This window comes from Chiloscyllium punctatum, chromosome 2 (assembly GCF_047496795.1).
Source record: "Chiloscyllium punctatum isolate Juve2018m chromosome 2, sChiPun1.3, whole genome shotgun sequence".
In the NCBI taxonomy this organism is placed as follows: domain Eukaryota; kingdom Metazoa; phylum Chordata; class Chondrichthyes; order Orectolobiformes; family Hemiscylliidae; genus Chiloscyllium; species Chiloscyllium punctatum.
In genome coordinates, this window is record NC_092740.1 from 127,652,930 (window position 1) to 127,675,939 (window position 23,010).

Sequence of the window (23,010 nt, forward strand, 5' to 3'; positions counted from 1 at the left end):
TCTTGTAGTACACAGAACTGGAGGAATCACCAATGTATATACTAACTAATGAAGGTAGGTTTGCCGCAGACAATAGTAGAGAACACCCTAACTGTTATCTCAACCAGGAAGGAGGTCAAGAAAAGGGATCTCACTTGACTGTTCCGTTTCAAATGTGATTTTGAGTGCAGGATGGTGGCCCATCAGCTGCAGATTCAAATGTATGATCTACATGGTGGAGATATACAAGGAGGAGAAGGTTAGGTATCGTTCTGTCATAGAGTCTTAAAGGCATACAGCATGGAAACAGGCCCTTCAGCCCAACTCATCCATGCTGACCCAGTTTCCTAAACCGAACAATTCCCATTTGCCTGCATTTGGCCCATTACCCTCTAATCTCTCCTATCCATGTGCCTGTCAAAATGTCTTTCAAATGTAGTTGTGTCTACCTCTACCACTTTCTCAGGCAGTTCATTCCAAGTACGCACCACTCTGTGTGAAAAGGTTGCCCCTCGGGTCCCTTTTAAATCTTTCCCCTCTCACCTTAAAACTATGCCATGTAGTTTTGGACTCTCCTAGTCTGGGGAAAAGACCTTGGCTAATCACCTTATCTATGCCACTCAAATTTTAGAAGCCTCCATCAGGTTACCCCTCAGCTTCCTATGCTCCAGTAAAAAAAAACAAGCCTATCCAGACTCTTCTTATAATTCAAATCTTCCAGTCCCAGTGACATCCTTGTAAAACGTTTTTGGGCTTTTTCCAATTTAATAATATCCTTCCTATAGCAGGGCAATCAGAACTGTACACAGTACTCCAAATGTGGCCTTACCAATGTTTTGTACAGCCGTAACATGATGTTCCAACTCCTCAAAGGCAAGTTTTTTGTGCAAGAGAGCAAAGATGTCTGCAAGGGTTGGGTCTAGCGGGGATCCCATGGCAACACTATCTGCTTAGACAGAGTATCATTTAAACTGAGCTGACCTGCACGAGTCCATAAATTCATTGAATACTAATCCACACAATGGTGGCTGGCCCAGATTGCTGTGATGTGGTGCTGCAGTGCAGATGTTGAGGTCTTCCTTGAGTGAATACGAACATGTGTGTGCTACTGTTTCAACTCCCAAAAAAGATTCTAAACTACTAAATGACAATCAACTTCATCTTGTTTACTATCTCCAAGACTCTTCCAGTTTGACTTAGTGGTGACTACCCTTGCAAACGCTAAACCATTGAAACCCCTAAAAACATCCACACATTTAGAAAATATAATTGGCAGCACTGACAACAGTCCCTAACTTGGAAGTCTTTCTCTAACCCTTCCTGTTTCTGTATGTCTGTCTGCTCCTTTGAGATACTTGCTTACATCTGCCTTTTTGACCAAGTTTTCGTTCGCCTAAAAATATCACCTCATGTGGCTCAGGACCAAATCCTGTTTGGCAACACTTGTACGATTTGCTGTCGAGATGTTTGCTGTGTTAAAGGTGCTATGCAAATGCAAGTTAGCATGCAGAAAAGGTGGGCACATGAAGCCTGGAAGTAGGGACTTGTACTAATTTGTTGGTTTTAAAAGGCTGTGGACTATAGTTTGGAAGGGACACCGAAAAGTATAAGGGTTTTATTGAAGGTTTAAGAAGAGGAAGCAGTGCGTTAGGTTTTTGATTTCAGCTCAAGAGTCTGTTGAAAAGGTGCACAAGCGGCTTTCGGTCTATTGTCGGATTGTGGATTGAGTGGACAGAAGTCTGACCATTTGTCCTTGGGTTCACAGTCAAGCAGCACGGTGTGGATATAGGGATAGTGTGGGAAGGTAGGCTTGAGATGGAGGGTGTGCCATGATCCTGTTGAATGACAGAGCAGACTTGAGGGGCTGAATGGCCAGGTCCACTCCTGTTTCTTATGAGGCTGGAACTTGGAACAAAATGCCAGCTGCTTTAGTAAAGACATGGCTCTGAGGCAGTAAGATTCCTCGTGAATAATTAATTGTGATATCCGGCAAGGAAGATAGATTACCTTTCAAATTATTGTTGAACCAGAAACACATAGGGACACTGTCATAAAAAATGTGAATACATAGTAGTCGCCTACACATTAAATCTCTGAAGACTTGCCTCTAATAGCTTCCTGGCATAAGGTTATTTTTCAGTTTTATCAGCAGCTGGAATGAACTGGAGTTGTCAAAATCTTTGACCACATCACAAATTCTGTATCCTCGAAATCATTGAATTTAGCTGTTCTGCTTTGAGCTCTGGTTTTCTGTTTGTGTGAGTTGAGTTTTTGACTCATGTCCTGGTTATATTCACACCTCGGGGTCAGGAGCTTACGTTCCATTCCAGTTAAATCATCCTGAGCACAACGTGGAGACTGACCCGTCCAGTGCAGGTGCTAGGGGGGAGTGCTGCACTGTCCTCGCTTTTGTCATTCAGATGAAAAGTTAAACAGCAATGTCTGGTGGAAGCACCACATCTAGTTGGCAGATAGAGTGCATTTGGGTTCAGGTGTGACCCAAGAAAATAGAGAGAGAGAGAGGGGGAGAGAGGGTAGTGAGGAGGTGGAAGGACAGGGCGTTGAGGAGGAAGGAGAGAGCGGTGAGGACGAGGTGGAGGGAGAGGGCGGTAAGGAAGAGATGGAGTGAGAGAGCGGTGAGGAGGAGGTGGAGGGAGAGGACGGTGAGGAGGAGGAGGAGGGAGAGGATGGTGAGGAGGAGGAGGAGGGAGAGGATGGTGAGGAGGAGGAAGAGGGAGAGGGCGGTGAGGAGGAGGTGGAGGGAGAGGACGGTGAGGAGGAGGAGGGAGAGAGCGGTGAGGAGGAGGTGGAGGGAGAGGGCGGTGAGGAGGAGGTGGAGGGAGAGGGCGGTGAGGAGGAGGAAGGAGAGCGCGGTGAGGAGGAGGTGGAGGGAGAGGACGGTGAGGAGGAGGGAGAGGACGGTGAGGAGGAGGGAGAGGGAGAGGGCGGTGAGGAGGTGGAGGGAGAGGGCGGTGAGGAGGAGGAGGAGGGAGAGGGCGGTGAGGAGATGGAGGGAGAGGGCGGTGAGGACGAGGTGGAGGGAGAGGGCGGTAAGGAAGAGATGGAGTGAGAGAGCGGTGAGGAGGAGGTGGAGGGAGAGGACGGTGAGGAGGAGGGAGAGGGAGAGGGCGGTGAGGAGGAGGTGGAGGGAGAGGACGGTGAGGAGATGGAGGGAGAGGGCGGTGAGGAGGAGGAGGAGGGAGAGGACGGTGAGTAGGAGGAGGAGGGAGAGGGCGGTGAGGAGGAGGTGGAGGGAGAGGGCGGTGAGGTGGAGGTGGAGTGAGAGGGCGGTGAGGAGGTGGAGTGAGAGGGCGGTGAGGAGGAGGTGGAGGGAGAGGGCAGTGAGGAGGAGGTGGAGTGAGAGGGCGGTGAGGAGGTGGAGTGAGAGGGCGGTGAGGAGGAGGTGGAAGAGGGAGAGGGCGGTGAGGAGGAGGTGGAGGGAGAGGGCGGTGAGGAGGAGGTGGAGGGAGAGGGCGGTGAGGAGGAGGTGGAGGGAGAGGGCAGTGAGGAGGAGGTGGAGGGAGAGGGCGGTGAGGTGGAGGTGGAGGGAGAGGGCGGTGAGGAGGAGGTGGAGTGAGAGGGTGGTGAGGGAGAGGGCAGTGAGGAAGAGGTGGAGGGAGAGGGCGGTGAGGAGGAGGTGGAGGGAGAGGGCAGTGAGGAGGAGGTGGAGGGAGAGGGCAGTGAGGAAGAGGTGGAGGGAGAGGGCGGTGAGGAAGAGGTGGAGGGAGAGGGCGGTGAGGAGGAGGTGGAGGGAGAGGGCAGTGAGGAGGAGGTGGAGGGAGAGGGCGGTGAGGAGGAGGTGGAGGGAGAGGGAGGAGAGGAGGAGGTGGAGGGAGAGGGCGGTGCGGAGGTGGAGTGAGAGGGTGGTGAGGGGGAGGTGGAGGGAGAGGGCGGTGAGGAGGTGGTGGAGGGAGGGGGAGGAGGATGGAGAGGGAGAGGGCGGTGAGGAGGAGGTGGAGGGAGAGGGCAGTGAGGAGGAGGTGGAGTGAGAGGGCGGTGAGGGGGAGGTGGAGGGAGAGGGCGGTGAGGAGGAGGTGGAGGGAGGGGGAGGAGGATGGAGAGGGAGAGGGCGGTGAGGAGGAGGTGGAGTGAGAGGGCGGTGAGGAGGAGGTGGAGGGAGAGGATGGTGAGGAGGAGGTGGAGGGAGAGGGCGGTGAGGAGCAGGTGGAGGGAGAGGGCGGTGAGGAGGAGGTGGAGGGAGAGGGCGGTGAGGAGGAGGTGGAGGGAGAGGGCGGTGAGGAGGAGGTGGAGTGAGAGGGCGGTGAGGAGGAGGTGGAGTGAGAGGGCGGTGAGGAGGAGGTGGAGTGAGAGGGCGGTGAGGAGGAGGTGGAGGGAGAGGGCGGTGAGGAGCAGGTGGAGGGAGAGGGCGGTGAGGAGGAGGTGGAGGGAGAGGGCGGTGAGGAGCAGGTGGAGGGAGAGGGCGGTGAGGAGGAGGTGGAGGGAGAGGGCGGTGAGGAGGAGGTGGAGTGAGAGGGCGGTGAGGAGGAGGTGGAGGGAGAGGGCGGTGAGGAGGAGGTGGAGGGAGAGGGCGGTGAGGAGCAGGTGGAGGGAGAGGGCGGTGAGGAGGAGGTGGAGGGAGAGGGCGGTGAGGAGGAGGTGGAGGGAGAGGGCGGTGAGGAGGATGAAGAGGGAGAGGGCGGTGAGGAGGAGGGAGAGGGCGGTGAGGTGGAGGGAGAGGGCGGTGAGGTGGAGGGAGAGGGCGGTGAGGAGGAGGTGGAGGGAGAGGGCGGTGAGGTGGAGGTGGAGGGAGAGGGTGGTGAGGTGGAGGTGGAGGGAGAGGGCGGTGGGGAGGAGGTGGAGGGAGAGGGCGGTGAGGAGGAGGTGGAGGGAGAGGGCGGTGAGGAGGAGGTGGAGGGAGAGGGCGGTGAGGAGGAGGTGGAGGGAGAGGGCGGTGAGGAGGAGGGAGAGGGAGAGGGTGGTGAGGGAGAGGGAGAGGGAGAGGGCGGTGAGGTGGAGGGAGAGGGCGGTGAGGAGGTGGAGGGAGAGGGCGGTGAGGAGGATGAAGAGGGAGAGGGCGGTGAGGAGGTGGAGGGAGAGGGCGGTGAGGAGGTGGAGTGAGAGGGCGGTGAGGAGGTGGAGTGAGAGGGCGGTGAGGCGGAGGTGGAGGGAGAGGGCGGTGAGGAGGAGGTGGAGGGAGAGGGCGGTGAGGAGGAGGGAGAGGGAGAGGGCGGTGAGGAGGAGGGAGTGGGAGAGGGCGGTGAGGAGGAGGTGGAGGGAGAGGGCGGTGAGGAGGAGGGAGAGGGAGAGGGCGGTGAGGAGGTGGAGTGAGAGGGCGGTGAGGAGGTGGAGGGAGAGGGCGGTGAGGAGGATGAAGAGGGAGAGGGCGGTGAGGAGATGGAGTGAGAGGGTGGTGAGGGAGAGGGCAGTGAGGAGGAGGTGGAGGGAGAGGGCGGTGAGGAGGAGGGAGAGGGAGAGGGCGGTGAGGAGGAGGGAGAGGGAGAGGGCGGTGAGGAGGTGGAGGGAGAGGGCGGTGAGGAGGAGGGAGAGGGAGAGGGCGGTGAGGAGGTGGAGGGAGAGGGCGGTGAGGAGGAGGGAGAGGGAGAGGGCGGTGAGGAGAAGGTGGAGTGAGAGGGTGGTGAGGAGGAGGGAGAGGGAGAGGGCGGTGAGGAGGTGGAGGGAGAGGGTGGTGAGGAGGTGGAGTGAGAGGGTGGTGAGGAAGAGGGAGAGGGAGAGGGCAGTGAGGAGGAGGTGGAGGGAGAGGGCGGTGAGGAGGAGGGAGAGGGCGGTGAGGAGGAGGTGGAGGGAGAGGGCGGTGAGGAGGAGGGAGAGGGAGAGGGCGGTGAGGAGGTGGTGGAGGGAGAGAGCGGTGAGGAGGAGGTGGAGGGAGAGAGCGGTGAGGAGGAGGTGGAGGGAGAGGGCGGTGAGGAGGAGGTGGAGGGAGAGGGCGGTGAGGAGGATGGAGAGGGAGAGGGCGGTGAGGAGGAGGTGGAGGGAGAGGGCGGTGAGGAGGAGGTGGAGTGAGAGGGCGGTGAGGAGGAGGTGGAGTGAGAGGGCGGTGAGGAGGAGGTGGAGGGAGAGGGCGGTGAGGTGGAGGGAGATGTGTTGCTGGAAAAGCGCAGCAGGTCAGGCAGTATCCTGAGCAGGAGAATCGACGTTTCGGACATGAGCCCTCGTTCAGGAAACTGAAGCCCTGAAGAAGGGCTCATGCCCGAAACGTCGATTCTCCTGTTCCTTGGATGCTGCCTGACCTGCTGCGCTTTTCCAGCAACACATTTTCAGCTCTGATGTCCAGCATCTGCAGTCCTCACTTACTCACAGAGGAGGAGGGAGAGGCAGGTGAGGAAGAGGTGGAGGGAGAGGCAGGTGAGGAGGAGGTGGAGGGAGGGGGCGGTGAGGAGAAGGATGGAGAGGGAGAGGCAGGTGAGGAGGAGGAAGAGGGAGGGGGAGGTGAGGAGGAGGAGGTGGAGGGAGGGGGAGGTGAGGAGGAGGAGGTGGAGGGAGGGGGAGGTGAGGAGGAGGTGGAGGGAGAGGGAGAGGGAGAGGGAGGGGGTGGTGAGATGGAGGGAGAGGGAGGGGGTGGTGTGCCAATTTCACGAAGACTAACGCATGGTCAAATGCAAACTATCCAAATGGTGAATTAAATTTAGTTTCCCTTCCCCAACAGGCCGGACAATATATCAAACAAAATAACAAACAATACTTGCAAGTTCTTCACAAATAACTGTGATAGATTGGGAAGTTAGTAGGATTTATAGGACAATTGCCATCAGATTATATGTAAAATGTTGTCTTGTGCGTTATCTGTGTAAGTTGTGCATTTAAATTGCAATTGACCCTAAATTTCATGCTGGTGTTTCTGCTGCGCATGAGTCTCCTATCACCTTTCTTCAGCTCATCTTCCCAACATATCGTTCTCTTCCTTCCTTTCTCACGTGCTTATCTAACACTCCTTGAAATCCATCTACGTTGAACTAAAACTTGAGAACCTCCATTGCCTTTCTTTACTTACAAAATGAAATAAGTAGCAGTTTGTGTTGATCGATTCGAAAGAAAACATTCATAGTTACTGTCGATACCAGTAAGGTGTCCCATATCTCCCAGCTCTGTCTCTGCAATGTATGGTGTCATGTGGCAGGGTATGATTTGTTTTCTCTTAGCCAGCGTTAATGCTGTCAGATTTATTTTTGTTTTGAAGGTAGAAGAGTGATGCTGAGTGGTCAAGAGGGAAAATAAATAACTGGCCTGTGTGTTGGTACAAAATAAAACAATGAGATGCAAAATCAACAATGAAATCTGGGTCATGATGAAATGTACAGCATTTCTGGAATCATATAACACAGGTTGACTATACATACCATAACTAAATATATAGCAGGTCTATAAGGGCCGGGAATAATTCGACTTTTAAAGAGCCAGACTATATACAGTGGGTTGAATGGACTTCTCTTCTGCTGTACAATTATATGATATGCAGTAATCAGTGCCATTATAAAAATATTAATCATAATAGATGACCATACGGTCCCTTGAGTCTGCTGCACCACTTAAAGAGATCATGGCTGATCTTCCTGCTCCTCGGATGCTGCCTGACCTGCTGTGCTTTTCCAGCACCATTCTAATCTAAACTCTGGTTTCCAGCATCTGCAGTCTTCACTTTTGCCTAGTTGACTTCTATCTCAAAAAGACATTCCCACACTATGTTCTATCCCTTGACTTCCTAAATGCTGAAAAATTGACCAGTTACATTATTGAATATGCATTCAGTAGCTGAGCATGCAGACCCTAGAGTATTACAAAGGTTTTTGGTTATAGAACATCCCTGTAAACCCTTAACTACGTGCAATGGTGAGTCCATTTTCCAATATCGAGGTCTAAATTACAGTTCACAAACAAATGAGAAATGTGGTATCTGAATTTTAGTGCCAGTGTGATGCCAGGTACATGGGTTGTAAGTTTTAACAGCTGATGAATTCTATCGACAGCACATCCCTTCTGTAAATTGACCATACATAACCAACCCATGCTTGCAAATTGCAGAATTTAATAACGTTTGATGTAATTCCTCAATTCGTCAGCACTTGGTGAACAATCCCAAATGTGCGGCTAATTACAATTAAAAACAACTCAAGATTATCAGTCAGACTCACAATTTGGCTCTCTCACCCTTGACCAACAATGTGTAAGTACACATGTCAGAATCTGCCCTCTCTAAGTTCCAGTTCAGGCATTGTGACCTTTTTTAAAAATTAAAAATGTGAGGTGCAGTGATTCCTTAGTGGTTTCTCAATGGCAGTACCTCGCCCAATCATCCATCACTTGCCAACTAACCTGTGGCCTTTCCTCATGCAGGGTAAAGTGTTGTAATCCTTTAGATTTTGACATCTTTGAGTTTAGTCTGTTGAGTGCAAGATGAGAATCTTTGACAGCATGCCTTTTTCGCCTTCAATAAAAGTTAAGTTCTGTACCAACAGACAGCAATTTAATTTATTAGACTTCTTTAAGAAAACAAAGTCATTAAAATTTGTAATCTTTTTTTCTGAACACATTGAACATATGGTCCAGGCTCAGACAGTGCAAGCACATTGCCTGCTCTGGGTTTCCGATAGGTTGGAATGCGGTGGAGATTAATTCTTGATGATGAGTGTAGACTGTAAGGCAAGTTAAATTATTTGGGTGAAGTGTTATTATTGAGAAGCCTATTTAGGGGCTGAGTTTTATCCAGAAGTAAATACTGAGTTCAAGAGTTTGTTTTTGCAAGTGATCAAGACTGTCAGAAAATATTTGTCAGCTGCTTGATTATATTAAAATGATACCACAGCCATTCCTTGCCTCTGTTCCATGATTTTTCCACCCTATGCTTTATTCATGCCTGTTACCAATTAAGCTCTTCTTTAAATAATTGAGTAGGTGTTAGCTCACCAGAACAATAGAACGAAACACAGCCAGTCCTTGGGCCCTGGGAGTGAAGGGTTCTTGTTCCAGTATTTTGTGGGACCCAACATTCCGTCTGGGTGTGTTGTGGCTGTGCTTTCGTATTAACTAAATCATGTTTGTCAGGAAAGGGTTTTTTTTAAGAAGTGCTGAGTGGCTGGGTCTAGATTTGAGAATGTTTTCTTGAGTTCAAGCTTTCATCAATTATTAATAGAGCATAACCATGTTTGCTCCTCACCTTGACTCATACCATGACGGAACCTATGTTTAACCCACTGAGGCCTGTCTTATATTAAATTTGCGTCCCTTCACCCAATTGGAAATAAATATCTTTAGAAATCCCGGATTTAAGTTACCAGACTTCAGGATTCAACCCCTGAGCTACAATAGCAACTCCTATTCACGTCGCTCAGCCAATGTAGGAAAATGTCCCAAGGCATCTCGCAAGTGTGTGATCAGACAAAAGGAGGCCCTGAACCACACAAGAAAGTTTTTGGACAGCCGACCAAAGGCTTGGTCAAAGAGGAAGGTTTTCAGTAGCAAATTAGAGTAGAAGAGGGAGCCAGGGAAGGTTGGGAGCCAGACAGGCAAAGGCACAGCTATCAACGGTGCAAGAATTAAGAAAGGTCAGATTGGAGGCATGCAGAAATCTCAGAAGGTTGTAGGGCTGACAGAGGGAGGAGAGCAATGCCACAACACTGCACTAGACCAGAATAAATGGAGGTAAGTTTGAGATGAGTGGTTGAGAAGTGTTGCTGACATTGGGATTACAAGTGCAAGGTTTGATGAGCAATCCAATTTATCTGAGGAAAGCCATCTCAGTTGCGGAAGAACTACATTAGCTAAATAATTCTTCTGTTATTTTCAAGCTGTATCTCTATGGGTACCTCTTCACTCACCCCAGACTCAGAAAGTTGTGGTTCAAGTTTCACTCCAGAGACCCCAGTACATTGACACAGCTGGTGGGGTACTGAAGGAGAGTTGCACATTCGGATGTGCTGTCTTTCAGATGAGGCTTTAAGCCAAGTTCTCACATGCCGACTCAGTTGGATGTGACAGAATCCCCCAGCCGCTATTTTGAATCCCACTGGGAGATTTGTCCACCCCTAATGTTGTGAGCAATATTCATGTCTTGAGCAGATTACCTGACTGTTATCACATTGTAGTTTGTAAAAACTTAAGTGTGTTCAAATTGATGGCTGCATTTCCTACCTTACAACAGTGACCATGCTCTTAAAAAGCATTTGATCCATTTAAAGTGCTTTACAGCGCCCTGAGGCCATGAAAGATGTGACATAAATGTACGTCTTTCCTTTGTATTTAAAAGTACAGATCTGTTATTGAAGGAATATTGGGGAGCATTGACTGAAACACACATGTTTGCAGACCACAACCGTTACCTCCTGTGGTTGGATTGCCTCAGATGCCAGTGTTTTGCTCACAAGCATCAGCACAAAATAGTTCACTGGCAACTGCACCTTGTAAGTGAAGATTAGCTGCATGTGTAAAGTTGGTAGTGCAAGGACCGGTGGCAGAAGGTGTGGAACAGTGGGGTCGCTTTCTGATTGCTCCAGAAAAAAGTTGATATCGGCAGGAAGGGCTGAACGGTCTTGTGTGCTGTAAACTGGTTGTGGGTCTTGATAAAATTGAATCCAATTTTTTCAAATCCCATTAAAATGGAGCCCATTCTTTAAGCAAAATCAAGTGCATGTTCAGCCTGAAAATAGCCACTCAATTCGTGGAACTGTTATCAAATCCGTTTGCATGCTGAAATTCCGTCTGATGGAAATTGCTTGTTAGTTCGAATACTGCACAGAGATAGGAAGTCAGTGCAGGGTTAAACCCTTGATGCGAAACCTGACAGGCTATGGGTTATCCCATTTCAAGTCTCACTAGCTCAAGGTTCTGATCACACTGTGACACCAGCTCATTATCTACTGATCCCTGCACAGGATATCGACGATCGACAGGGGGCTGAAAGCAGCAGCAAGAGACGAGACCAAAAGAGGCAAAGGGAAAGGGACTTCAACTGTAAACAGAATGGAAAACTTCTGGGTCTTTCCAGTAGATTATCAGGATGAGGAGGTTTGTCAGAATTGGAGGGGTCTCAGCATCAATTTCTAGCAGATTTGAGATACTTTAATATGAGGATATTTAGTTTCTTTTCCCCATTTTGAGATTTATTACAATTGACAGAAAGTGCAAGCAGTAACTGAGCAGTTTTTAACAATATTTCTGTTAACAAAGATTATTGATGAAACAAATGCATTACTTTCAGAAGATCAAATGCATTTGCAAAGTACTCTGTTTTTTGGGATTGTAATTGGAAAATTTTGAAGCAAGCAATCACTAAAATTTGTCCCAGTTGTGTCTATTTTCAAGTTCAAATTTCCACCTGACTTTTGCATTTATCCCCATTGTATATTGTAACAAGAATCGTTTGTGTGGTCTCAAAACTTGATGATTTCTTCCCACTGTGTTATAGGCACCAGCAGGGAATCTCCATCTGGAGTGGCTGTAGTGCGAGTGAGGTTTTGTAAATATGTTTTTTTTTATCTCTCCTTCTTCCTCACCCGCCTTCAGCAGTCAGCGTCACCCGGTTCCTCTTCCCCCCGCGGTGCAGAATCGTCAATGATGCAGCATCGATCCGATTTACATGATGCAGCAGAAACATCAGCGAACCGAGAGGTACACACTGCACTTAGCAGTCTTGAATTTACATTACAACCAAGGCCTTGTAGTTATCTTCCCTAACCCCTGAAACCTCAAGCTGTGCTGTTGACCTGTGACGATTTTATTTCGCAGAAAATTGTTCACGGTTCTCTCTTGCTGGGAATGCCCCTCTCTCCTTCAAACCTGTCGTCATCATCCCTCTCCTTCAAGTAAAAACATTCACTGCATCTCCAACTCCCTTTCCTTTCAATAGACCTTGATCATCCTGTCATCTCCCAGATCCATGCCCGTCATTCCTGAAACTCTATGATTGAATCCCTCCTGTTAGCTTTCCACCTTGCCATACCCCCCGAGACAGTTCTTGTCAAAGCTTGAAGTGGCATCGTATGTGATTGTGCCAAAGGCAGACTTGCCCTTAAGCTATCTACATCCTCTTCGCCAATGCCACTCTTGTCCATCTGCTCTCACTGCCTCCATTCTTATTTGTCAATTCATAGCCAGAAAGTTATTGACAATGACTTCTCTTCCCAATCTCTCACTGTTACTTCTGGTGTCCTCTATGGAGCCATTATTTTTCCCGCACATCTATTTCTCATCTCCATCATACAAAAACACAGTCTCAATTTTCATATCCACCCTGGTCACATCCAGCTTTACCTCATCACTGTCACTGTCGCTAAACTATCTGGCTGTTTGACCGACATCCAGCACTAGATATTTCCCTCAACTAAATATTGGGAAAATTGAAACTATTGTTTTCAGTTGTTCCTACAAACTCCATTCCCTAGCTATTGACTAAAGCTTTCTCCCAGGCAGCTATCTGAGACCGTGTTACATCATTTCCAACCTTTTTGTCATAACCGAGCTGAGGTTCTGACCTCGCATCTACATCATCACCAGTCCTTATGTTTCCACGATCGTGACATTGCCTGGCTATGTTCCTGGCCCAGCTCCAGCTCCAGCCTATTCCTTCCCAAAATCCTCTCCTTGCCTTTGTTCATAGAATAGAATCCCTACAATGTGGAGAGCATCCCACCCAGATCCATTCCCCCTACCTTTTGTAACCCTGCATTTACCACTACTAATGCACTTACCTTGCACATCCCTAAACACTATGGGCAATTTAGCATGGCCAATCCACCTTATCTGCATATCTTTGGACTGTGGGAGGAAACCGGAGCACCGGAGGAAACCCACGCAGACACAAGGAGAACATGCAAAACTCCACACAGACAGTTGCCTGAGGCTGGAATCGAACACAGGTCTCTGGTGTTGTGAGGCAGCAGTGCTAACCACTGTGCCATCCTATTTTAATTTGAGACTTGCCTTTTCCGACGTTCTCTCTGCTGACCTCTCATCTTCCATCCTTCATCAACTCAAGAGTGTACTGAGCTTTGTACCCTATGTCCTTACTCTCACACCAAGTCTGTGTAGCCATCACCTCTTGTGTTTGCTGACTAACACTCTTTCCCCAAACTAGCAACATCTAAAGTCATTGCTGCATGGCATGAGCCTCCCTATCTGTCAGCTTTTCCTGCCTTACTGTTCCCACAGAAATCTGCCTCCTTTAATGCTAGCCTCTTGAGCAACTCTGATTTTAATTATTTCTGCATTAATGCCCATGTCCTCAGATGCTTTGACCCTAAACCGTTGAATTCTCCCCCATCCCCTCCCTCTCTGCCTCTGTTCCACCTTTTAAGGCCCACCATACAATGTACTTCCTTTCCTCATTGCACTAAATGTCTCATTCTGGAGTACTCTGTCAGATTTTGTCTGCTGATTGCTCCCGTGAAGTGACTTGAGGCATTTTATACAATTAAAGATCCCATAAAAATATAAGTTACTGTTGTTGCAGTATCTTCAAAAAGGTGCCTGATGAATCTCTAACTGCGCTTGAAGCAATCACTTAGGAAATGAAAAAAATGGAAGTAAGTTTCTCTTTTCGATTTAGGTGCAAAGACACTTGTCTTTGTCACAAGGTTTGGTCACAAATGCCAGTGTGAAATTTTCGATTGTTGTATGTGACAATCAAGTTACATTTTGAAAACCAGGGGCACGTTATGAGGACAGCAGCCAGAATTGTAACTGCTGCTGATATGCAATTATATGACTTTGCTAATTACTTTTTTTTCCCCCTACAATTGGCCCTCGCCCGCTCCTCTTCTGAAGGAATTGTCTCCCTTACTGGAGTCCTCTTACATGGCAAGTAATCACACACAGTGCCCATTTTATTCAGTAAGTGAACCTCCTCAGGATGTGCCAGTGAGCTAATCAGTGGTGGAGGATGCTAACAGGCCTGGTCTAATCCTCTTCTCTCTCCTTTCCTCACTAAATGTGCATGCACACATAAGTGTACATTCACATACTTGCACGCATTCATGGTTTATGATAGGGGTGGGTCTCTGGGCTGCCCTCAAGCACTTCTTAATTTTCAAAAACTTTGCTTGGTAGTACAAAACATAAGTTTGCTTGAAAAAAGGCTATCAAAGCTTTTCAACTGGCCCTCATCAGGACAGATATGCAAGAATGCCAAATTTTGAAGCAAGCAACGATATATACTTCATGAGAACAAGGCTGCTGATTGGTTGCTTGAGTTGACTCTGATTGGTTGTGGTGTTGTCATGGAAAATGCACTAAGGAACTTTTGCTCCCCAGCTTTTCAATACAGGTGCAATACCTGCACATGATTCAATTGCCTGTAAAGGACAGGCTTCAACATACAGTGTGGCTTTTTGCAAGCGTATTTGCACCGTGTGCATAACTGGTAATCAGCACCCCTTTTTATCATAGAGGGTAGGTTGTTGTTCTGTGACTGTCCTGAAGAGTGCAAGATAAAAAGCTTCAACTTCATCTCTCCTCTTTTTCGTTTTTCCTTTCTAAACTCGGATTGAAGTTCCAGTCCTTGATTTTTATTGGGCTACGATCAGCTGGCTAAGGGATAAACCAAGTGTCAGCTTTCTGATCCGCTCAGCTGTAGGTGATTGAGGAACTCCCCGCCATTTTCCTGATGCTGCAGGACTTTAATGTTGCTTTCCAATTCCACCAGTGCACCAGGGTCATTAGTTTGCAAACAAAGTTTAATAGAAGTAATCTGAAAGACGAATATGTAGAATTGCCTATACAAAGGAAAATAAAAGACAGCAAAAATAATTATTTCATCAGGCCAGCCCAAGAGCACTAGAAAGGACAGAACGTCATGACTGGATTCTTAGACCCCATCATCGACAGCCATGGATTACCCTCAGAAAGGCTACAGATCAAAAGGCCAAGAAGCTACTATTCTTCTGCATCCCCCTTAGACTGTCAAGACCTATTCAGGCAACATGGCTTAAGTGTTAGTGAGAAAGACATTTACATGATAGAATCTCTGCTCCAGTTCCAATCCAGAACCAGCCCTTCTGGAGGCGGGTGTGTTAAAAATCTGCTTGTCACCTAGGGTTTGGGCTCTTGCCTATCCTTAAATTAAAACGATTTCTGTTCTCTTTTAAACGAGTTGCTCAACCAAAGTTGATGTTTCTTAGGAACTTTAGGAATTTGAGTAATTTTATGATTTGTTTTCTTTCTGATAATTTGCATGCTTGCTTCTAAAAGGCAAAATTCAAACGTTATGCTGACAATAAAACAAAACATGGTAGTGGGAAGTAGAGGACTTGTAGGTGGTGTGGATGGTGGACCTAAACTTTATTGTATACTAACCTGAATCCTATTGTGTTAAAAGTGTGATATCTATTTAACACTGCTTCTCCTTTTTTTAATCATTGCCTTCTCTCATTAAGACTCAGGTAAGTATTTTATATTTCTTTTATATTGGATTTCTTCAAGCCTTTGACATATTCTTTCATTTGACAAATTTGTTTGCGTAGTTGCTCAATGGGTTGAGGATATTGTGAAGAGTTCTGTCTGGACAGTTTCACAGGTGTAACTCTCCTCCCTTAGCTTAAAATATCTGCAATCCGTGATTAGTTTGATTTATCCACATAATAACGGTAATGGTACATTATTCTGCACATCCTGCCAGGTTGTCAGTTGAAAGCTCAAATGGTTTCATTAATGTCTCTTTGGGAAAGAAAATCTGCCACCTTGATCCAATTTGCTCTGCGTGTGACTCCAGCCCTATGTCAGTCTGCTTGATTGACTTCCCGCTGCTCTCTGTAATAGTCCCTGTAGCCCCACAAATGCAGCAGAATCTGGCAACTAGAGACGGGCATTAAAAGCCAGCCTTTCCACCGAGACCCATGCCCTGAAACTAAATCGGTATCCCACATCTAAAATTGTAAATTATACAATTTGAATGAACACAAGTTTTCACATCCATCTTGCTGATTGTCGACAGCTGAGTTTTTAGAAAGGATGCCACCTCAAATATTGTCCAATCAATTCCATCAAATGAATCAGCTCAGCCTTGGATCAGAATTATTTTCAAGGACCTTGAAGCTGCATCCTCCTCAGGTCTTGCTGAGAGGCGAAAGACCTGCCCAGATTTTTACAAAATCTGTGTGGAATGCTCTGCCCCAGAGGGCAGTGGAGGCCCAGTCTCTGGATTCATTTTTGGGTAGAGCTCTCAAAGATAGTGGAATCAAGGGTTATGGAGATAAGGCAGGAAGAGGATACTGATTAGGAATGATCAGCCATGATCATATTGAATGGCGGTGCAGGCTCGAAGGGCAGAATGGCCTACTCCTGCACCTATTGTCTATTGTCTATAAATATCTGCAACAAATCACCTTTGGTTCTGCATTAAAATTTTAACAAGTTACAAGTTTCAATCGAACACACAAGGAGTGAATCAGAAAGGGTTGGCAGTTACAAATTGTGGAGTGAGAGATTTCATCCTTCCGAGAAGGCCATTTGTCCATTGTGTTTGTACTGTTCTGGTTGCAATGAAGTATAATTTTCATCCCATTATCCCTGTTTCTTTTTTCTCTTCCCATTTATTTTGGAATTTTTTTTTAACATTGGTTATTAAGGCAGAGATGGCCACACTTGAGACACTAAGTCTCATATTCGAACAACCCTTTGTGGGAAAATAAATATTTTAATCTCTTCCTTGAAACTTGAAGGGTGAATCCTAAATTCAGAGCTCCTTGGTTCTTTATAAGAATATAAGAATCTTTCACCTCTTCGTTACTCTTTCGCTTTGGGAAACTTACCTTTTTGGAGTACAGTTATATTATTTGTCCTTAATATACCTGCTTCTTCCCAAATTTTATCAAATTGTGCATAACTCTGGGCATGGCATTTTGAAGATGATGTTAAGGCCATGATGAGAAGTATCGCCAGGATTCTACCTGGTATGAGGCACTTCAGTGATGAGCGTTAGAATTAGGTTATGTTGTCATGTGAACAGGAATACAGGAGGACAGTGAACACGTACAATGTCGCCATTCATGGCACCATTTTAGGTTGAAGGTGTACACATACAAAATCTTTGGTAAAGAGTACACAAATGAAGAAATGAGTTAAAAGTTCAACATTACTGTTCATGTCAGTATAAAGTAGAAAATAAGAAATCAAGTTAAAAGTTCCAAATTAAAGTCCATCTTTAACCATGGGCCTGCAGTCACTCCACACTCAGCTTTCCCCTCAAGGGCTCCATCTCCGTCCCGCGCCGGGCCCGGTCCCCCTCCCGCGCCGGGCCCGGTCCCCCTCCCGCGCCATACCCGGTCTCCTGCACTGGGTTCGAACTCCCTCCCGCGCTGGGCGTGATCCCTGCTTGTCCGTGCTCCCCTCTCAGCACTGACTGCCATCCAGTCTCACCACCCGCCTGGCCATATGCTGCCAGAGTCCTACTGTGGTGACACTCCAGTCCCCATCCACTTCCAGGATGTTGCTGACTGCTAGTGTTCTGCCCATGCACACCAGCCACCTGGTGCCTGTCCGGCATTGTCCCCTTTGGCCCCAGCCACTGTTGTCACCACCATAACTGAGCTCCCTCCAGAAAGAAAAACTTAAAGGAAGAAAAAGTGAGCAAAGAAGAAAGGAATGCAGTCGGGCCGGAGCAGCTCCGGCTGTGTGGAGCGACTGCAGAAGCTGGAATTATTCAGCTGATGGCAGGAATGGTCAAAGGGATATCTCATGGAGCTGCTCAGAATAGAGGTGCTTTGACAGAACAGATCTGGAGAACCTGCTTCCTCTGGCAAATAACTGGAGGTGGCAGACTTAAACTAGTTGGCAGAAGAAAAAACCTGAGGGAAAATGCAGATATGTATCTTCATCCAGAAGGTTATGACCTGGAACACACTGACTAAAAGGGCGGTGGTGTCAGGTTCCATACATGCCTGGAGGAAGATCAGTTTGTAGGGAACGGGCTGTTCAAAGGGCCGGCAGATGTCAGTGGGCCAAATGGTGGCCCTCTTGTCTGTCAGGTTCTAAGTTCTCCTGTGGATAAGAAAACACTGTTGTCTTAGTTTTTGGTAAAAATGCATTTTTTAAAAAAAGAGTCGGAACTGACAGCTAGAATGGGCAGCTGACTGCAGACTCAGTACACCGACATGGCACTTAGAATATATTTACTCACTAGCTTTATTCCCATTAAGATTAGATTAGATTAGATTACTTACAGTGTGGAAACAGGCCCTTCGGCCCAACAAGTCCACACCGCCCCGCCGAAGCGCAACCCACCCATACCCCTACATTTACCCCTTACCTAACACTATGGGCAATTTAGCATGGCCAATTCACCTAACCTGCACATTTTTGGACTGTGGGAGGAAACCGGAGCACCCGGAGGAAACCCACGCAGACACGGGGAGAATGTGCAAACTCCACACAGTCAGTCGCCTGAGGCGGGAATTGAACCCAGGTCTCTGGCGCTGTGAGGCAGCAGTGCTAACCACTATGCCACCGTGCCGCCCTTAAAAAACACTGTTTGGGAAGATAGGGACAGGAGGAGGTCATTAGACTACTCAAGGTATTCTGTCATTTTGTGAACTCGAGGCTGATTTAAAATCTAGAGAAGGGAATGCTGAGAGGAGGTTGGACTGAGGAATTTGAAATCATGGAGTATTGAGAAACAGTAAATGAACTGATGCAATTTCCAATATCCGAAAAGCATAGAGAGTTACAGATATCAGTTCAATGTTAGACATCTGTGGGGAATTAGATAACTAATAGAAAGGGAACACAATTGCAGGAATATGAGGACAGAATAGGGAAATGGAGTCTGAAAAGATTCCTCTTCAAAACTGCTAGCAAACTCTCAATGAGCTGAATGGTATCGATGTAGGGATTCTGCAATAGAATCCCTACAGAGTGGAAGCAGGCCATTTGATCCATCAAGTTCACGCCAACCCTCCGAACAGCATCCCACCCAGACCCCATCCCCCTGCCCCATGGCTAATCCACCTAATCTGCACATCCCTGAACACTATGGGCAATTCAGCGTGACCAATTGACCTGACCTGCACATCTTTGGACTGTAGGAGGAAATCCACCCAGACACTGGGAAAATGTGCAAACCCCATACAGACAGTCGCCCATGGCTGGGATTGAACCTGGGTCCCTGGCACTGTGAGGCAGCAGTGCTAACCACTGAGCCACCGTGCTGCCTCAATTGAACATATATAAATTGTATGTTTAAAATATCATACCAATAAATATAATTTAGTGCCTAAATATATCAAGTATATCAACATGAAAAAGCAAATTCAGTTTTTAAAAAAACTTTGAATGAAATTGGCTAGAATGATTTTTTGGAGAAACCGATCAGTGTATGTATTTTCTGTGAATGTGTCACATTTAACATCATTTAAGGAAGGTTAGATAAGCTCACCTTTTTAATATACATGCATCATTTACCTTATTCACAAATCACTGCAGCCTGACATGATGCTTGCAGGTACAGTCTGATATTGTGTTATCCAGTAGTGCTGAGTCAAACCAGCAACGTTGCTATTTGGAGCTGTAATGCCAATAATAGAATAGAGTTGTTCACTGACAAGCCAGCTGTCCCATTTCCTTCCAATTTAACAGAGTCAGATTTCAGCAGTTGACAAGCTCGAAGTACAGTTGAACAAGTGTGACCAAATAATTTCATCTCACTCTCCAGAGTAATTTTGCTTTCCTCCTTCCTTTGGGATGCATCATTCTCTGTCTGAGAATCTGAGCAGTGTTTCCTACGTTCAGAACTGATCTCACAGGTTGGTAGATTTTCCCTTGTATATCTCTATCTCCCAGTCTTCATCACCTCAATCAGGTTGACGGACTTCCTGAGGTATTTACCAATTCTAATCTCCTGTGCATCCTTAATTTTAACTGCTCCATCATTGGCTGCCAGGGCCCTTCACTCTGGAATTCCCTCCATAATTCCCTTACTCCCTCCCTTTGTCTCTCTCCTTTTAAGCCACATTTTAAAACCTACATTTTTACTTAAAAATCATGCAGCACCAGGTTATAGTCCAACAGGTTTATTTGGAAGCACTGGTTTTTGGAACGCTGCTCCTCCATTAGGTAGTTGTGAAGTATAAGATCGTAGGGCACAGAATTTGTAGCAAAAATCATGACTACATTTTTAGCCAAGCTTTTGGTCGTCTGCAAAGTACTCTCATTGTATGGATGAGTGTCAAAATTTGGTTCGTTAATACTTCAATGTAAGGATTTTGAGATGGTTCACAACAGCAAAAATTTGCATTTGTATGATGGCTTCCACGTAATAATTAAATAGTATATTAGAAGTTTTCACATTGAGGCACATAAGGGGATATTAGGATAAGTAAAAGCATGTTTAAGGATTGATTCAAGAGCTGATGGCCAGTTACATTAAAGGCAAATGCAAGTTATTGTTACTTATTCAAACTTTCTGAGAAATTCCTTAATTCCAGCTGTGTATTCATTAGGGGTTTGAGAGGATTACATAGGAGAATTCTGCACAAATGTACTGTTTCTTTTATGCATCCTTTCTCTGTTGGTGTCTGGATGTGGGTGAGACTTCCATTGATTAACTTGCTATCCAATATTGGTTTCTTGGCCATGTTGAGCGAAACAACCAGTGCCTCAAATATTCAGGCTTTCTGCTCGAGAATGCTAGGCAGGGGAAGGAATTAGTCTATGACACCCATACCTCCACACCATTGCGATTCTGATGGGAGACTGGTTTTAAGCTGGACTGAGTGTCCAAAACCATCCCTCCCCCCAACCTCCATTGCTGTTAATGCCAGGGCTATATCCCCTACTGGAATCTCTGCCAGTTCTGTTCAGCTTTCCCCCAGTGCCCTTGCAACACAGATGTGACCAAGAGGACTGAATGCTTCTCTTCAAAGAGCCATCAGTCTCAGTGACCACCAGCCATGGAGAAGGTGACACACTGAAAGAAAAAGATTAGACCAGAATTATTGAAGAGGCATCTTTCTGCCTGATCCATTTGTTTGAGAGTTATTAGCCTGGCTGTATGACTAGGTCTCTGGAGTGAACATGACCCACCTTCTCCGAAATGACATTGATTGTTAGTAGTTTGACTCATTCTGAAGCCATTTCTATTAGAAAGAACACAACAATGAAGGATTGGAGTGCACCAAACGATCCACCATTCAGTAAGATCGTGGCTAAGTTACTACCTCAATATGACTTCCTTGCCTGTTCCACATCAGTCTTAATGCCCCCAAATATTTATCTACAATATCATGGGTGGGTGTCTGATTTTGGTGGGCAGTCCTTTCCCATATTACGGATGAGCTCTGGGGTAGGGAGGAAGGTGGTGGGCTTCCTGCTCCCCCTTGTGTTACATGGCCCCATACCTCCCAAAGGACTCCTGGCAGGAGCACATAATATCCAGCCAGAGGAAACATCCCCAGCGTCACCCACCCTCAGGATTTTAAGTTTCAGTTGGACTATACCTTAACTTCTCTCCGCTGCAGGAAGCATCGACCTGTTGTTTAGATTCCTTACAGTGTGGAAACAGGCCCTTCAGCCCAACAAGTCCATACCGACCCTCCGAATTGTAACCCACCCAGACCCATTCCCTTATTCTATATTTACCCCTGACTAATGCACCTAGCACTATGGGCAATTTAGCATGGCCAATTCACCTGGCCCATACGTTTTTGGACTGTGGGAGGAAACCAGAGCACCCGGAGGAAACCCTCGCAGACACGGGGAGAATGTGCATACTCCACCCAGGCAGTTGCCCAAAGCAGGAATCGAACCCAGGTCCCTGGCGCTGTGAGGCAGCGGTGCTAACCACTTAGCCACTGTGCTCAATCCATTCTTGAGGGACAACCTTCTAATCCCAGGATCTGACCTAGTGAATCTTTGTTATACCTCCTCAGGGCGAGTATTAGCTGAGGCAGTGACGTAGTGGTAATGTCACTGGAATGGAAATGTTCTGGGGATGTGGTTTGAACCCCACCATGAAATTTGAATGCTGATATTAAAAGCTAGCCTAATGGTGACCATCGTTGTAAAAGGTCACTGGTTCACAAGTGTCTTTTAAGGAAGGAAATCTCCCCATTCTTGCCTGCATGTGACTGCTACCCACAGCAATGTAATTGACTCCTCACTGTCCACTGAACAGGTCTAAATAAGCCAATCATCTTTAGGGCAGTTAGCGATGCGAAACATGTGCTAGCTTTGGAAGTGGCATCCATAACCCATGAAAGGACAACGGTTAAAATAAAGTATCTCAATCCTTAGGCATACAGGTCATAAAGCCCTGTACAATAGTAGCAGTGACTTCTTTACCCTTAAACTCCCAAATGGCACATAGATTACAAAATGTACATACACAGGAATAGCCAATAATTAGGAAGGCAAATGAAATGCTCATCTTAATTACAAGAGGAATTAGCTATATAAGTAGGGAAGTGTTACTACAGTGTGTTACAGAGACCACATCTGGACTACTATGTGTTACAGGGGACATAAATTTAAGGTGAAGGGTGGAAGGTATAGGGGGGTTGTCAGGGGGAGGTTCTTTACCCAGTGAGTGGTGGGGGCATGGAATGCGCTGCCTGTGTGAGTGGCAGAGTCAGAATCATTGGTGATCTTTAAGCGGCAATTGGATAGGTACATGGATGGGTGCTTAAGCCAGGACAAATGTTCGGTACAACATCGTGGGCCGAAGGGCCTGTTCTGTGCTGTATTGTTCTATGTTCTATGTATAGCTTGGTCGCCTTACTTAAAGCACAATATAATTGGAGGCAAAAATTCCTTGGCTGATTCTTGGGAATACAGACTACCTTATGAGGAAGGGTTGAGCCTGTGCACAGAAGCTTAGAAAAATGAGAGGTGATCTTGTTGAAACATATAAGATTTTGAGGGTGTTTGACATGGTAATTGCTGAGTGCATGTTTCCCCTTTTGGGGGAATGTGGAATGAGGGGATGCCATTAGAAATAGGAAGCCCCTTTTAAGACTGAGATGAGGAGGATATTTTTCTCTGAGGCTAGTTAGACTCTGGAATTCTCCATCCTGGGGATCGAGGCTGGAATCTTTGAATTTATTCAAGACTGAGTTAGATTGATAAATGAGTCCAGTGTTATGAGGGACAGACAGC

General features: G+C 47.0%; 1 protein-coding gene across 10 annotated transcripts in view; it reads left to right on the forward strand.

Annotated features, from left to right (window-relative positions):
- LOC140489122 (amyloid-beta A4 precursor protein-binding family A member 1-like) overlaps positions 1-23,010 on the forward strand; it is a 204,308-nt gene that overhangs the window by 126,277 nt on the left and 55,021 nt on the right. For 4 of the 10 annotated variants that reach the window (XM_072588360.1, XM_072588373.1, XM_072588366.1 and 1 more), the window contains exons 3-4: positions 11,434-11,538; positions 13,693-13,758. The exons of 1 other annotated variant lie outside the window; for it this stretch is intronic. In XM_072588360.1, the coding sequence (XP_072444461.1) occupies positions 11,434-11,538; positions 13,693-13,758 (171 nt within the window). The remainder of the gene's footprint in view (positions 1-11,433; positions 11,539-13,692; positions 13,759-23,010) is intronic. 5 more of the 10 variants (XM_072588372.1, XM_072588369.1, XM_072588375.1 and 2 more) reach the window with 5 other exon arrangements.